This window comes from Pelobates fuscus, chromosome 1 (assembly GCF_036172605.1).
Source record: "Pelobates fuscus isolate aPelFus1 chromosome 1, aPelFus1.pri, whole genome shotgun sequence".
NCBI lineage: Eukaryota > Metazoa > Chordata > Amphibia > Anura > Pelobatidae > Pelobates > Pelobates fuscus.
The window spans coordinates 447,254,962-447,273,231 of NC_086317.1; the positions used below are offsets into that span (position 1 = coordinate 447,254,962).

Consider the following 18,270-nt stretch of genomic DNA (forward strand, 5'->3'; position numbering starts at 1 on the left):
TCTCCTCATCTCGACTTTTTTTTAAATTTATTATCCGTGCCACATTTTTTATAAAGGTTAGTACCAATCACAACATGTTTCATTTAACATATTGATATATATCACAGTAATGATGTAGTTTACTGTCTCTCATGTAATTTACAAACTTAAAAATGGGAGGTGAAAGGGCCTCATAAGTGGAATAGCCTAGGGCCTCTTCATCTAAATCCGGCCCCGAGTACATGATTTCAAAAATCACAATAAAATTAGGGAAACAATATATTATTGACTTCTCTTTGATTAACATTTATTTTTCTAAAGTGTCCCCGTAAAATCCAAGTATGAGAAGAAAAGGAACTTGTGATGTGCACAATCATGCAGCATTGAAGTATTCCCTGCACAGTACCAGCATTGTGTGATGGCTGGTGACTGCTGTGCAGATTTCTCCAATCTATGCAGAGATTTAAATTGCCAGTGCCCTGTTCTAATGTTTAATACCACATCTAATGGCCACAGATACCATGGGTGCAGCCACTGTTGCAATAAGCTGCTGTTTTGAAAACACAGGCAGTGAGGCATGCCTCCCAACTGTCCAAAACTTGGCAGGACAGTTCAAATTTTGGGGTCCTGTCTTGCCGTCCTGCCTTAGTTCCTACTTTTGGGGACACCGGAGAACTGTCCTCAACAATCATAGCACAAGCAAATCAATAGACACTCTCACGCTATAATTAGGGCACTAGGACCCTTCGGAAAGCACTGAAACAGTCCTCCTTGCATGTCCTGCCCTCAGTGTACGATGGACAGACAGCCTGGCGGGCATTCACACCAGCTGACCTCCCATTAATTCAAATGGATCCACTCCATTTTCAAGCACCCCCCCCCCCCTTCCCTTGGGGTGGAGCTAGTGACACAGATGCATCATTGCCCTACCCCTTTACCTCCCTCCCTTCAATGTCCCTACTCTCAGGATAACAAAGTCTTTTCGTGGGAAAAATGGGAGGTGTGTATTTATTGGGGGTACATCTAGTAAACAGTGATTTTTGTTTTCAAATAAAAACTCATTCTGGAGGGGCCCATTAACAGTATAGCTTTCAATACATTAGATAAACAGGGCAATAAAAATAAAAGAAAGACATCCATATTTCACCCCACAAGCCTGGATTCAAAATCAGTGAATTTTATGATTTATCAATGGAACTCTCCAAGCACTATAACTACTACTACATGCTTTAGTGGTTATAGTGCCAGGCGTGCTGCTGCCTGACTCCTACTACTATGACTACTTACAATGATGGGGCATCGGAACATTCCCAGCACTAAAACCACTACAGCCCTCTGAAGTGGTCGTGGTGCTTCCAGTGTTCCTGTACGGAATGAACAACATTCTTGTTTGCAAAGCAAGATGTGTTCTCTACCTCAGTGATATTGGATATTAAGCTAAAATATACATTTTTGGGCTCTCTATCTTTCATGCAGAGTGAACCTGTTTGTGGACCTGGACTTTCCTAATATGTGGGACCAGTCTGATGGACACACAGAGACAACATACATGAGATAAAACGTGTTTTAATTTACTCACTGCTAACCCACAGGACTGGCTATTAACCCGTTGTCTATTTTTCAATGAGCGTTAATTGCATATTTTTCAATAATTCAGAAGTTGCAAATGCTTGGCCAATGCTTCAAAACTAAATATTTAATACATGATAATATTATCCAGAGATCAACCTCTAAGAAGTAAAAGTATTTAAAAAGTAACTTGTCCTAAAATCTTTGAAATGCATCAGAGAGAGCACATACTAGATGCGAATACATTTTATTTGCTTTGCATCACAAACATGTGCATGCTCTCTTGTGATACAAGACAGAAAACAAAGGGAATTATTCTCAGCAAGTAAGTGTCGTTTGTGCTCTCCGAAAAATACAATCATTTTTCTGTAGCTAGGGATGAGCTCAATGAGCCATGGGCACAGCCTTCTGAAAACAAATAGATATTCAAATAAAACTTAAAGGTTCTTACTTAAAGGTTCTTAGAAAGAAAGGTTAAAGGATCTTAACATGTATAGCTTGGAGGAAAGAACACAAAGGGTAGATGTTTCCGTATACATATGGCCTTTACGGTGGATACAAATTTACCTGCTACAAAGTGTGGCTTCCTAGGACAGTAACGTTTGGCCAGATATCTATGGGAAGTTCAGTGACCGTTATTGGTGCTATGAGTAAAACTCCCTTTGTCTTATTTATGAATTACACCAGGTCTGAACTCAGTTGACAATGTTAACATACAGTAATCTTGTCGGGATTATCGTGAATGGGTGGGTGGGGCCCAGAATGGGCATTATCAATGACACAACCTACTTCACTAGCAACCACCATAAGGGGTGGGCGGCGGGCATTCCTGGCAAAAGTGAGGTTCCCCCTACTGACAAGCTATTTGATTGTCCACAGCCTTCAGAACCATGCAGGGAGAGCTGCTGTAGCTCTCCCTGCATGGTCTTAATGTTCACTGCACATTGCGAGCACATCTAATAATGCACTCGCTCTGTGCTACCCGGGGACAGTTCCCTGGTGTCACCAGATACGAGACACTGGGTTACTGAAGTTGGACGGCGGGACAGGACCCAAAATCGTGACTGGTTTGCTGAAATCATGGGAGGCCTATTTTAATAGTTTTCAATACACCTAAATGTATAGTTCTCACGAACTACATACATATAGATCATATTCTAGTTCTATTTAAATCATTGTAGTGTTAGGGGAAAAAGATATACTGCATTTAACAATGGCAGGAAGAAGAAAGTGTATCGAACATCATTCAGATCTGCAATAATTTATGTCCCTCATAAAATACATTTTTGGTGGGAAAATAAATATATAACGTATGAGTCAGTACTTAAAAATCTACATTGCCATAGAAACTAGCAAGACTTTCATTTGTATAATGTATGCAGTATCTTGATTTGTAATGTATTCTCCGCATTTGTCTATTTCCACCCCCATTCCTTGAGCATGTGGAATATTACTTAAAATACACATGAAAATAGTAATGCATAGTTGAACGTTAAATACAAAAATAATAAGCATTCCGGTTCAAATGTTTTGAAACTAAGAATATTTTAAGGTAAAAATATTGTTGCACTTTTCAGTAACTGGCTTTTTCACTAACCCCTTGCATACAGCCCCTTTATGAAGTTTCTTCACATTATTTTGAAATGCAGAATAGTACAAAATACAATTTTAAAACCCTACCTAACTACTTTGCTCCAGCACTGGTCTTCCCTCAGCACAGAAACTAATTTCTCTTTTCAGGGCTCCATCAGTCCCTCTCGTTTACAGAGAGTGCTACAACTGTCATTTTATCCTTCCCCTCTAACAAAGTCAAGGATCATTCCACTTTCAATATCTTTCTTTTTTATAATGGCAAACTGCATTTGTAACATCTTGATATGATGTTCAAGGTGATCTACTGATCATCACAATATATCTTTAAAGGGTTACTCCAAGCATCACAACCAATAGCCTGCAATGGTTTGTCTTCTTACATGGGTCTTCACCAGGCACTGGGTCTCCTTAAAGCAGTGGTTTGCCCTCTTACATGGTTTCCTTGAAGAAGGTTTAATGACATCCGGCTTCTGCAGAGTTACAGAAGTCTGATGCCTATCCTGCTGGCTATTCACTGTCTGAGAGTGCCAGCTTAGTGCTCACAGTTATCACAGTTAATATTCTGTGCATATAAATATGAGAAATCTAAGAATTGACATTAGCCAGATTGGACCAGTTGTGACCAATTAAAATCAATGAAGTGATTATGGTGCATGATGTAACCCTTTTAGTTATTCCTCTCCATTGGAAGAAGTTGGACATTTAGAGGCATGGCAGTGAAATAAAACATTATCAGGGAATTTACAAAAAAATAAAAAGTAAGTATGCTTATTAGTCTTTCCATTGCGGTGAGATATCCAAAAATGTCTGAAGCAGCTCCGTGAGTTAACAGTATGTCTAATAATGGAGTGGGTTGATGAGGAGATATTAGATCTGTGTGTTAGAATTTAGGGCTTATGGAGCCAAGAAGTGTCCCCTGTTCTTATCCCTCTTATTTTCAATCTGTAGCAGCTCACTTAAACATCAGTCAAGACTTCATGAAGGGTAAAAACAAACACTTTATTTAGTTCATATTTATACACAGACACCCTTCAGTGGTAGTTAACTAAAACAATGGAAATAACACCCACATACCTCTGTGCCTGGGAGATAACTAGATAAAGTACCATTAATTTAATAAACTTCCAGACAACATGGCACCTTAACAGAATAACCCACAAAACATTCTTATAAACATCACAAAACCCCACACATGTGTTATCCCCAGATAGCTCATCCCTGAGAGCCCAAACTGGCCAAATAGCGCCGTGATCCATCCCTGGGAGTCTGAGCTACCTCCAATTAAAGTTTCAGAGGGTTGTGTCAAAGTTCTTATCCGTTCGCATTTCCACAGAGTTACAAAGTTTGTCCCTGTCAGGTACATGGAGCCCTTACAACAGATTGTCTATGGATGTCTAATCAGGGCAGGCCATCCTATGTGTCCCGGTCCCACTATGCCCCCAATAAGTACAAGGTGACTTAGACATATGACGGGACAGTGAAGCTGAGAAAAAGAGTTCCCCATGAATTTGCCATGGCACCCTTCCCAAACTCAAACCTGCCCCAAAATTTCCCCATTCTCAAGGGGTTTGACATACATTAAAACAGTAAACCCGGAACTGTCTTGCCTTCGCAGCCCAGGGTAATTCCTGTCACACCGTCTTTTCTCCCCCCCAGATTCCTAATCTTAAAGTTATAAATGGTCAGTACAACTTATTGTACTTATTTCATAATGCATAATGTGACTTTGTAAAATTCTAAGTCTAAATCAGCAACCATACTAATTGAAATTATATTTGTTATAATTTGCTTCAATGTTCTTTTAGCTGATTGCAAATCTAATTGAGGGTTTTCTTTTTATAATACAGTTTAGTACACTAGAGTACACTGATGGGTATAGTACTCATACTATTATATATAATAATTGTCCTTTATTTTTTTTGCAGATAATGGAAGTTAAAGGACAAATGATCCATGTCCCTGAGTCCAATTCTGTTCTGTTTTTGGGTTCCCCTCGTGTGGACAAACTGGATGAACTGATGGGCCGAGGCTTGCATCTTTCAGATATACCTATCCACGATGCAACCCGTGATGTTATACTGGTTGGCGAGCAAGCCAAAGCTCAAGACGGTCTAAAGAAACGAATGGATAAATTGAAAGCAACATTAGAAAGGACACACCAAGCCTTGGAGGAAGAGAAAAAGAAGACTGTGGATCTTCTCTGTTCTATTTTCCCAGGAGATGTGGCACAGCAGTTGTGGGAAGGAAAGTCAGTTCAGGCTAGGAAGTTTGATGACGTCACAATGCTTTTTTCAGACATTGTGGGGTTTACCGCTATCTGCGCCCAGTGTACGCCAATGCAAGTGATTAGCATGCTGAACGAACTCTACACTAGGTTTGATTACCAGTGTGGATTCCTGGACATATATAAGGTACCATTCTATATTATTTATATTTTAAATCCAATATATATTTTGTTTTTAATGGTATACGTATTCTTTGTATAGCCTAACTCTTTTCTTCACAATGATAGTAACCTGGAAACTCTTAGATAGTGACCTTACATTACGTCGTTTTTCATCCAGTCTCTAAATTTATTATACATGGTCAGCTTCACACAGTCATGGAATATGACGCATATACTGAAATATTTTATGGTGATCTAGAGATATATTAGCCTCTAAGCTGTTGCTTTATCAATTGTATTTCATAGTTGAAAATTCAGTTTGTATTCATGTGAGTTGAATTTGTAACTTGCCAAGCACTGATCTTCCAATATATATGGGGAGCCAGGTGATCATACTTGCAGATGACATTTAGGCCTCGATTTACAAACTTTCTAAATTATGCACTTCTGTCAGAAAAACTTTTGAAATTATTTATCACAAAAGTATATATACACGATAACTAGTCACTGCTGAGCACCAAACACTTGAGATGGTGTTCCAGCAGTGGCCAGCCACTCGAAGTACCAAAAAGAGACTCCAGGGGTCTCAAGGGGCCTAACCCCAGAACCTATATAGAAAAGAACCAAATATTGCTTGTCACAAAGTCTAAAACATCTGTGACTCGCTGTGTTACCTGGAAATATGAAGTAGTCTATTAAAATAAAGATTAACTATATATCCATAAATGTCCCAATAAGTAAGGATTTAAAAGATAAGAACCATATCAAGTTGCTCCAATATGCATAGATATTATATACCGTATATACTCGAGTATAAGCCGACCCGAATATAAGCCGAGGCCCCTAATTTTACCCCAAAAACTGGGAAAACGTATTGACTCGAGTATAAGACTAGGGTGGGAAATGCAGCAGCTACTGGTAAATTTCTAAATAAAATTAGATCCTAAAAAAATTATATTAATTGAATATTTATTTACAGTGTGTGTATATAATGAATGCAGTGTGTGTGTATGAATGCAGTGTGTATATGAATGCAGTGTGTGTGTATGAATGCAGTGTGTGTGTGAATTCAGTGTGTGTGTGTATGAATTCAGTGTGTGTTTGAATGCAGTGTGTGTGTGTATGAATTCAGTGTGTGTGTGAATGCAGTGTGTGTGTGTATGAATGCAGTGTGTGTGTGTATGAATGCAGTGTGTGTGTATGCGTGCAATGTGTGTGTGTGTATGAATGCAGTGTGTGTGTGTATGAATGTGATGCAGAGTGTGATGCAGAGCCTTGGTGGGGGGTGGGCATTTTTATTATAATTTTTTTAATTATTATAATTTTAATATTCATTTTTTTGTTATATTAATATTTATTTTTTATTATTATTATTATTATTATTATTATTAATGTTTTATTATTTAAATTTGTATTTATTTTTTCGTCCCCCCTACCTGCTTGATACATGGCAGGGAGGGGGGCTCTCACTCCCTGGTGGTCCAGTGGAATTGGCAGTTCAGTGGAGGGGGGCTGGCAGAGAGCGCTTACCTCTCCTGCAGCTCCTGTCAGCTATCTTCTCCTCCGCGCCGGTCCGGTCAGCTCCCTCTGCAAATCCCAGTGTAAGTCTTGCGGCCGTACTATGACCCCGCGGCTCTCACGAGACTTACACTGGGACTTTCAGAGGGAGCTGACCGGACCGGCGCGGAGGAGAAGGGAGCTGACAGGAGCTGCAGGAGAGGTAAGTAAATGCTCTCTGCCAGCCCCCCTCCTACACAGCCCCATTGTCTGTATTATGGCAATCTAAATTGCCATAATACAGACATTGACTCGAGTATAAGTCGAGTTGGGGTTTTTCAGCACAAAAAATTTGCTGAAAAACTCGGCTTATACTCGAGTATATACTAGATATGATGAAAAAATGTAGGGTATCTATTCTGAGCTTTATTTGATCTGGCTCATTAGACACCCACAACACTAACCAAATTAATTCTATGATACTAGCAAAAAACACTTAATTACTGTCCCTGATATTACAAAAGGCATTCCATATTTAAGATACCTCAACTTATCGAATTATCAAAAGAATCCTCAATTTAAGAGGTCTTATTAAGTGGCTATATATAGTCCCAATTGGTTGTATATAGGTAAAAACTCTTATAACCAATAATGCATTTCAAGAAAAAAGAAAACATTGATAATAGACAGAGAGAAAAATATACAGTCCATATATAATGTAATAAATCTAGAAGTGCAATTTGGAAATAAATTAAGAAATATTCCTCATAGAGACCATGATGCTCAATGGTGTATCTATGGACAGATTATTAGAGTATAAAGTTGTCAGAAAATAAAGATGAAGGAAGATGAAGGGTATAGTTAAGAACATATGCTGCATATAAATCTTTCAGTGAGAATAATTATCAACCCCTCACTTCCTATATCCATCTAGACAATAATGGAGCAAACTAAATGAAAATTATAAATAACGAAAAAAAAAAACATGTAAGGCATGTGTAAAAACATGGCATATCATCTTAAAAATTTAAAATTGTCGTTCTATCAGGGTGAAATGAATCTCATTACCACAGAAGAGAAACCTGGGTAAAGAATGCACAGTGTGACCCTTCAGTCTTGGTTGGTTACAAAATCAATATTTTGCAGCCAGACTCTGAGGTGGCTACCAGGGGTCTTAGTGGATGAACACTTTTTGGGCCACACTTGTATAGAATTCTGAAGAATTACTTCCTTCTCTTAAAGTTACAATTCCTTGGTTCTTCACCTTAAGAAAGGGGTAGGCAACATTTGGCACCTCAGATGTTGTGGACTTCATCTCCCATAATGCTGGCAATGCATCGGGGGAGATGTTGTCCACATTATTTGGAGTGGTGAAGGCCTTGCATTAGGCAATGCTATTTAAGGAGATGGTGTGGGCTAAAAGTTCAGTAAAGATAAGTAAATATACTGATTTCCAACATTTCTTGTCCATGGTGATATCATCGACCATAAAGCTTCTGCATTGAAATGCTATATGAGTAAATGCATGCTTGGAGATATCTTCAACAGTGCATATACTCCTGTCACTGCAGGGGTCAATATAATTTAACTGCCTTGCCCAGAGTTTTATTTAAATAAACAAATATAAATAAAATCAATCAATAAATAAAACTGCTGTGAAGTTTCGTAACATACATTTTTTATAGATAATTTAAAGTTAGTTTTGTATTGCAGTCTAAGGTGTGAACCCCAACAGCCTGACACCATTACAGAGATTTTCACATAATATGGATTTGCAAAATTCATGCAACAACTGAATACATATAATATGCATTGGATGAGTATTTTCCAAACTCAGCTATTTTAGGTGAAAAATGTCCTGATTTTGGTTTTACGGAAATTCTCTGTTTTGTAAATAAAGGAATTGATGCATTATTATCACTTTAAGACAGCATTCTATGATAGCCAAGGTTGCCGAAAGGCTGGAAAATCATTGTGTAAATTTTAGTCATATAACAGTACGGTATAAGTCTCCCATTCCCCCATATGTTATTGATTTCTGCTTGGAAGGATGCTGTCCATGTACACCAGAAATTGGTTGCACCTTGAAAAATATACATCATGCTAAATTTTGTGATTCTAAGAGTATTTTTTGAAGTTCTGAATTTGCACACAAATAACAAAATTAACAATCATAGTTCACTTTGATTAAAAAATTTCGTTTGTATATTTATTAAAAGCAATTCTCGACCAAATGTATTTATTATCCTACAATTTGCTAATTCAGTTTGAGTCTGTGGAAGAATAAAACAAGAAAATGTAGTCAGGCTATTTATTGATAGCCAAATTGTAAATTATTTTTAACTGGTCAGTTCAGGAGCAGATTTCGAGATTTTAATTCAATGCCTCACAAGGCAGCAAACTGAAGTTAGAAATAAATGAGTGAGCATAAATATTTGTAGCATAAGATCCCAGCAGACACGTTGTTAAAAAGTAATGTAAAACAAAACAATTAAATATTCCAGAAACACCCTAATAACCTGGAGGAGTCAAGAATGCCCCCTTTCTCTTATGTTAATCGTATGTCCTGGAAGATGATGATTTCTGTAAAAGAGAGAAGGATTGAAGAACATTCCTTAAAGGGACATGCATCACTTAAAAGTTATTATTTTTAAACCAGCATGCTAAAACTTTTAAATATACGAACCAAAATAATGCAAGAAAAATGTGGAAAAGTACATAATAAATGTTTATAAACTTACTATAAACGTGGTCAGATTGTATTGTTGGGCACACCTCTCAGCTAGGGGAGTTTCTTCAGCTTCCCCTCCTAACCCCCAACTATTTTAGTTTCAGACCAGTCCACTAAAGTTAGAAACATTATGCAACACCAGATCTCCCTCTGCATGATGTTGCAAGGAGAAGAGATCTCCAACTCCACATGTGTAAATCTGTCAGGCATGCACTTTTCCAGCATTCCTAGGGATAGGACACTGATTGGTTAGATGTGGGCGTGGAAAGCATAATAAAAAAGAAGCAGGTAAATATGAAAAAGAAAATTATATTAACTTACTTTTTCTAGTCTGCAGAGTGAGGCAACTGTCTCATTCAAAGCTAAGCCATCTGGTTTATTTTTGGGAATATCTCCATATGCATTAAATAATTCACCTCCCACAGTACAGACTTAGGAAATGAGCAGTTAAGCAACTGCGTTCCAACTGCCCATGTGGAATATAGAGAAAGCGATTGTCTCACCCTCCCCATCCCAATAAATAAAAAATGAAAAGGTGCAGTATAAAATCTAGAGAGTATTTAAACAATATACATCATATGTTAAATGTACAATCTATGAGAACAATATTCATGGTCATTTCTAATAAAAAAAAATCTAATTTTTGTGGTATGACTACAATGTGAGGTTGAAATAGATTGTTGCTATGGAAACGTAAATATTATTTCTTTTTTTTTTAAATGATGCTAAATAGGTTCATTAACTATTAACAACAAACAGGCATCTAAAAGTCGTCACTTAACTGCTGCAGCAAATTAAGAAAGGAAATAATATGAAAGTATTGGGACTAAAAATCAACAGAGAATGGACCTCCTAGCCTCTGGTGTTGTCTCTGCAATAGAACTGCTAATGTCCTGTCAAATCATGCATCATGTCGCTCAATAAGAAGGAAGAGAGGCAGGAAGAGAGAATTAACAAAACCCTAAAAATTACATAAAACTGCTAACGTTCAATTTAAAAACATTTCAGAGCTATGCCAAGTTAAAAACTCAGGGTTATAAAAATTATGTCTAGAACGTTTAATTGTCAAAATATTAAACGAACATCACTTTAAACATTAATTTAAAAATTGCATTATGGAGTGCATTGAAATTAACATTTTTAAGTGTGAGAATTTTAAGTAGTTGAAAGGCAAAGTTGCCATGGAAACTTAAACAGCGTTCCGTGTTTGTCAATGCTAGATTATACACTATACATTTTTCGCTGCAAAGTTGTAGCTGATAAACGTCCTTGTAAATAAACCGCAATAACCCTTTGTATCTGTCAAAAGCAACTTTACCTGGAACACACCAGGAATACAATTTGGCTAAAATATTGAGTTATAAAATATATCTAATTTTAGAAGTAGCATTTTTCCAAGATATATCAGATTCAACTTAGCTTTTGGACAAAATTGTCCTAAATTGTGGATGTCAGTTGTCAAATCACCATTGAATAGTGGATAAGTATATTGACATTTTCTCTGACCTTATGAAGTCAGAATGTCAACTGTATAGTTATAAAAATGTAATAAACAAGCGATCCCAATAGTTATAAAAATGTAATAAACAAGTGATCCCAATTCAGAGCTAACTATATATTTCCATGTACATTATAACGTATTAAAAGGGCACTCTAGTCCCCAGGCTCCATTCTTCCATTTACAGGGCTATTTACAAAAGTGAGAATTCAAAGTGAATTTTAAATTAAAGGTCAGAGTAGTAGAACCGCAGGCATGGCTGACTTAAAGATTTATTTTTTTCTGTTCAGGTATTTTGACATTAAATTTGAAATTCACTTTGAATTCTCACTTTAATGAATAATTGTGTCAATTGTGCAAAACGATAGTGCCCAGCATTCTGCCCCCTCTTTGCTGTTGGGAGCATTAGCCCAAGCAGCAATGAGCTTCCATGACCGTCCGAGAGTGTCAGCTGACTGCTATAAGACTATCAAAGTTAGACATTGCTGGTATGAATTGGTATGGCAAAATAAGAGTGACATCTCTGCCTTAGATATATCTCCACGGGGGAGGGGGAGGGGGTGAATAAACTGTGGGCATACAGTGATCCTGATTTAGTGTAAAACTGTTAGGAAATAGTTTAACACTGTATAGAGGAACAGTGCCAGGGGACTCCAAGCACTATAACCAATACAATAAGATTAACGTGTTATAATGCCTACAGTGTAACTGTATGTGCATAGGAAAGGGCAAATGTGTAAGCCCATGTTCAACGCAGGTTCCACGAATATCCCATTATATTTCTCCACTTAAAAAGATCTATAGTCTATTTACTAATCCATCAGGATACTCCATGATCAAAAGAATACATTCCATAGTCTACAGCTACGCTCAGTCCCATGGGTGATACACACATTATAACTGATATGCAAATTTGCTTTTATGTATATCATTTTTAACGTTCAGTCACTAGCCTATAACTTAGTGCTCATTGGGGCAGGGGGTGCGTGTAGTGTAGCACAGTATCATGGGTAGAGTTTTAACATGATGAGAAGAATATCAAGATTGAATAGCTCCAGACTTATTCTCTATTTCAATACATACACCGTGTTTAGTAGATTTTAGCAAGTACTGGGGATAACAATGGTAATTGAAAATAGTACGTGGAAGATTTAATTAATTTAATTGCCAGCTTAATGCCATTGATGAGATAAAAAAAAAATCAACAAATGGAATACTCAGCATAATCTGTCTGTGTCACAGATTAAATAATTTTACCACTGGTTCGAAACAAATTAGATTTATAGAAAAATTCAATAAATAAAGTTGTCTCATGCCTGTGCAGTCAAAAAATTGTTTCTGGTTATAGCACTAACATTTATAAGCCCCTGTATATTACCTGCAACATTTTTTTGTAGAAAATACTTATGGTATATGAAAATTCAGAACAATTAAAGAAACTAATAGTAGATCCAATCAATACAGACAGACGGTGATTAGTCTAAATTGGAGTCTTGTGCATTCGGTTTCAAAAGAAATTACCATTTCCCAAATTAGTGAGTCATCCAGATTTCTAACTTCAGAATCACCATATGGCTGAATCATGCAATAAATTAAACAAACAAAGGACAACATTTTCCCATCAAAAACATGATTAATGGGAGGGAAAAAAAGTTGATTGATGGTTAGGAAAAAGCCACTAAATGTTTATTTTATTTACAGATCAAGTGACCAATAGAGGAAAAAAGGATGAGCAGTTACATAATAATCTATTTATATTTTATATATTTAATAAATATAATATAAAATTAATAAATATATAATAAATATAATAATAAAAATAATAATATTAATGATAATAATACATAACAGATCTATTTTGCCGTACACTGATAGTGCACATTTACACCAATTTAATTTATCTAAAGAGTTTTTCCAAAAAGATTGCATGGACGAAATGCCACATGGATGAATTCCGAATTGACCAAAAATTATTTTGGTTTTTTTTTGTACAAATCGATTCGGACAAACTGAATTTTTACACCATATACAATTCTGGTAAATAGGGTTGTATATGTAAGACATGCATCACATGTTCAATGAGATGGGTATAAATATGCATGGCTTGCATTTTTGCAATCAGCTTAATAAAGACAGAGTTTCTGTCGAACATTTTTTACTTTTTGGGTGCCAATAAAGGAATCTCTTTACTTATCAAAGAGTGCTGGATGTTTGTCGATTTTAGACAGTGAATATTAAGAAACCAATTCTATATCTTATATCCTACAGGCTCAAGATGTGCTTAAGTTGATTTTGGAACCAAAAGTAATTTTCTTGCCGTATGGGCCATATCAATGTGGAGGAGAGGGAAACAGAATCAAATGGGAACTGTTATCTCGTGAATAGCTTAGACCATATCTTTCTAACCTTGGTACAATGCTAAATATATTATGTATATGCATAGAGAGCTCTCCCCAACCCTGTTTATATAGAGACGGGTTCGAGATTTGATAGGGATGGGGGTTACTGTATATATATATATATAAATATATATGTGTATGTGTGTTTGCTAACTCTGGCCTTGCACTGATTGAAGTATAATATAGAGACAATTACATATTTTCAAGTGGTTTGACTATGATTTGTAGAAAAAAGAAATTTCAACCAAGTAATCAAACAGGTGTGATTACAATTCATACTGGTCTTCTAATGCTAGATTCCTGGCAGCAATGAGTTTAGACATAGTTATTGCTAAAACAATTCTAAGTAGGTTTTCTTTACCATATCTCTCCCAATATGTAGCCCTGTACTATTCTGTCATGCTTTATAAATCGTATCAATAGCTGCCATTATTATTATTATTATTATTATTATTTATTCTTAAAAAGTAATAGGTAACTGCAATTGGATAAATACTTGCAAAAACATAACATACAAGGATATAATTTCTAATTAGTGGGGTAATAGCTGCTTGATCCAAGGAGACATCTGACTGCTATTTTGGGGTCAAGAAGGAATTTTTTCCTAGTTTGTTGCTAAATTGGAAGCCCTTCTTTTGGATTAACAGCAAAAACATATGCAAGGAAGGCTGAACTTGATGGACGCAAGTCTCTTTTCAGCTATGTAATTATGTAACTATGTAAGTATGTCACTATTTTTATTCTATTGGTACAAAGTGGAAGGTATATAATCAAACTGGACAATGATTAAAAACATTACAAATCCTCAAAATTTAACTACGTTACAGAAATACATGTACACAGTCAGCATGTAGACCAGTGGTCACTAAACCAGTCCTCACGACCCAGCAACAGTACAGGTTTTGTCAGTATCTCCACTGGAATAAAAAAGGGAAAAACATAAATCCTGGATTGTTGGTGAGCCATGAGGACTTGTTTGGGAACCATTGATGATGGATGCTACCGTAGACCACATCCATCATCTAATACAGAATACATTTCTCAAAGTAAAGTAAAATATATATAATAGAGCGCAGCTAAATGTATGTTTCTCACAATTTAATAATTTCGGTTCTAAAACTTGTATGATAAAACTGTTTAATCTGCCGTATAAATGTGATTTGCGTTTACCAAATACTCCTTAAAAAGAATCAAGACTAATTAGCTAGCAAGAATTAATTATTTAAATACAGGGCATCAATATTTTTCACATTATTTGTCTACACATGCTATAAATATTGCATTTAGCCCTTTTTTTTATTAAGGAATACATAATCATAAAAGGAAGGAGTAGTTCACATTTCCCAGAATACTCCAGAGCTTGATAGCATTCAAAATCATTAAGTTGTATAAAATGCCCTTCGGTACAGTGAGAGTTATCCTACTTAATTAGGCTCTTAGGGAAACCGTTAAGCTTTAAATCCAAAAAACATGGACCCTTTCAAGAGAAGGCTTATCTAGATGAACAGGCGTGATAAGTTATTTTGGTGGATCTGTCAAGTAATTCCAGTTTATAGCAGGATAAATTAGCAAACAATAATGTGCACATTTTTTTTGGCACACTTTATATCACAAACAATGTGTCATGTAGCATTAGCTGTACAAGTCATGTCGTAACTTCTGTCGTTTTGTGAGACAGTATTGCTCAACTCGGTCATTTAAGGTGGAAAATGATATGAAGGAGAATTGTACACATGTAACATTATGCAATTTAATTACATTGCATGGGTATCAGCAAAAAGACAGTGCTTTTGTATTGATCTTTGTAAAAGACAAAGTTTAGAAGTATCCAGTGAATGTTGAGGGTTGAAGGGGTAAATTGATGCATAGTGCTAAGAGAGCGTACACAGTCTCCTTAAATAAAAAAAATGGCAGACTCTTCATGACAATACAATGCCAAGACACGATGTACTTTCAAAGAATACAAAATACTATAAAAACAAGCTGAAAAAAAACAACAAAATGGTTGAATGGTCAGCTAGAATGCATAGGTTAATATATTAATGTGTTGTAAATGATAGCCAATACAACTTAAGCTGAAATTGTAATGGAACAATGTGATTATCTCAGAAAATCCCATGTGTTTTATCTAACTATTCATTTTTCAACTGACATCTGATATTTAGGGTTATTTATGTAATGAACTTGCTATTTTGTTTGGTGTTTCTTTTAAGTGTAGCAAGATTTTTATTTTTATTATTTTGGCATATTTGGCATACATTTATTCCACAATGCTTTACAACTTTAGAAAAGGATAAAATGTAACAATAAATGAGACACACACAATATTATAGTAACAATAGGTTGATGAGAACCCTGCTCAAATGAGCTTACAATCTAAAGGAGGTGGGGCATAAAAAAACACAATAGGGCTAGAAATTTGGGATAGCAACCAAACGACAAGGTGGGAAAGTAGCAGAACTGGAAGGTGAGAGTGGAGTGTGACCCTGTAAGAGAGAACAAGAGACAGATTTTAAAATAGAAGCTATGCTGGGAGGCCATGCTGGGATGCTGAAGAAATGGATCTTGAAGGACTTCTTAAAGGAACACTATAGGGTCAGGAATACATGTTACTATGGTGTAAAAAATACTACCTAGCCCACCTGCCCCCCCCCCCCCATTGTCCAGATATAGTAAAATCGTACCTTTATTCCAATCTGCTGGTGCTGCTCCTGATCTGCCTCCTTGGCTAACATCATCAGAAGTGATGATCTCAGCCAATCACAATGCTTTCCCATTGGAAAGCAGTTTTTACTGCAAAGAGACTACAGGGACTGACTATACTCACCAGAACAACTGCAAAAAGCTGTAGTTGTTCTGGTGACTATAGTGTCCCTTTAAACTATTGAAGACTAGGGGAGAGCCTGATGGTGGGTGGGAGACTGTTCCAAAGGAACAGAGCTTCCCTCGAGGTCCTGCTAATATGTGAGTTAGCAGTAGGGGTACAAATAGCGGACAGGAGAAGGTCACCGGCAGAGTGGAGAGACTGGGAATCTAGATAGATAGATAGATAGATAGTATTTACAATATAATTATCAAGCTTTACTGATAAGTTTCATACTGTAAACCTGTGGTTCCCAACACAGTCCTTAAGTACCCCCTTCCAGTCCAGGATTTAGGGCTTACCCAGTTGTGTCTAAACTAAAGTGATTTTAGAAAGAAAAAAAACAAAAACACAATTTAGACACAACAGGGTAATCCCTCAATCCTGGATTGGCAGCGGGTCCTGGAGGACTGGGTTTGGAACCCCTGCTCTTAATGGTTCCAATAAGCTAATATTATATGAATTACTGACTACACTAATACAATTATCATACTTGTCTTTCTGAAGGTCAGGGTCCAGAAAAGTATCTGCAAATGATCTCTAAGCATCAGAAGCATATGCCTTATTACTAATCTGACGTACAGCACCGCAACATGTGTCCCTTTTAGGCATGTTCGAAACTCAGTGATACAGGGTTGTAGTAAGGTATTGTGGTAGATTAAATGTTTTAGAAAGGGCACTAGAGGCCACATTAATATCTCTCCAGAAATACATCTAGTTAGCAGTTTTGCATCATTAAAATATATGTAGTGCAGATAGCATTTTTTTTCTCTATTTTTTTTTGGGGGGGGGGGGGGGGGGACTGGAGGGGAGGGGAATTTACATATTTAACCATACATTATGTATATAGGCCAATGTTCTCAAGTTGGTTTTGTGGACTAGAATCTTCATGCACAGTAAATTCTAGCAGAATGTAATAGATACATTTATTTTAATGATGCTCTAATCCCTGCTTCCCAAATCTCCACTGTTGAATAATTCATGTTACTTCAATACTAAGTGATTTGGATTCAGTGGTCCCATTGAAATCTCAGTTTTTAGAAAATACTCCACTAACGAGAATAGCAGTTTTCTTAAAGCAAGTGCACAAAAAATGTTCTGTAATTCAGTTGCATTAATGGCTATTTGTAAAGTTGAGGGGTTAATTATTATACTTACACTGTTTGTATTGTCCTTTTTTGGGGAATTTGAAAGATTAGCTGTGCTGTCTCTCCTCAGTACACTGATTGCTTATGCACTTTATATTAAATGTTATTGTTTAACCCCTTAAGGACACATGACATGTGTGACATGTGTGACATGTCATGATTCCCTTTTATTCCAGAAGTTTGGTCCTTAAGGGGTTAACTAATTTTGTTGGTTTCACTGATATAACATATCGTTTTTGTTTTCCTTAATTGATTTTTTTACATATTGTTTTCCCTTCATTTATTTTGTTACGGAATATTTTATGTGGGAGTTAAGGGAAAGATATAAAGAAAAAAAAATAAGTGATAGACAAAAGAGTGTAATAAATATGCATTTTGATGGAAAACATATTTGAAATTGAATAGTCTATTCATATAACTCAGTAGAAAACAGCTGAGTTTAGTTTTCCACATGAATTCACTGGTATAGTGTTAGTTATGCTGGCTGAAAGAATCTAACTAGGGTTCAAATGAATTTAGTCCATTAAATTTTATTGAAAATAAAAACAAAACAGTTATTAGGTTAATAAAGATAAGGACATGTAGACAGTTCTACTGTCCACTTTTA

At 36.2% G+C, this 18,270-nt stretch overlaps 1 protein-coding gene across 1 annotated transcript in view; it reads left to right on the forward strand.

The window, feature by feature from the left end:
• GUCY1A2 (guanylate cyclase 1 soluble subunit alpha 2) overlaps positions 1-18,270 on the forward strand; it is a 198,939-nt gene that overhangs the window by 96,495 nt on the left and 84,174 nt on the right. Inside the window, exon 5 of the mRNA XM_063444920.1 lies at positions 5,067-5,552. Within this exon, the coding sequence (XP_063300990.1) occupies positions 5,067-5,552 (486 nt within the window). The remainder of the gene's footprint in view (positions 1-5,066; positions 5,553-18,270) is intronic.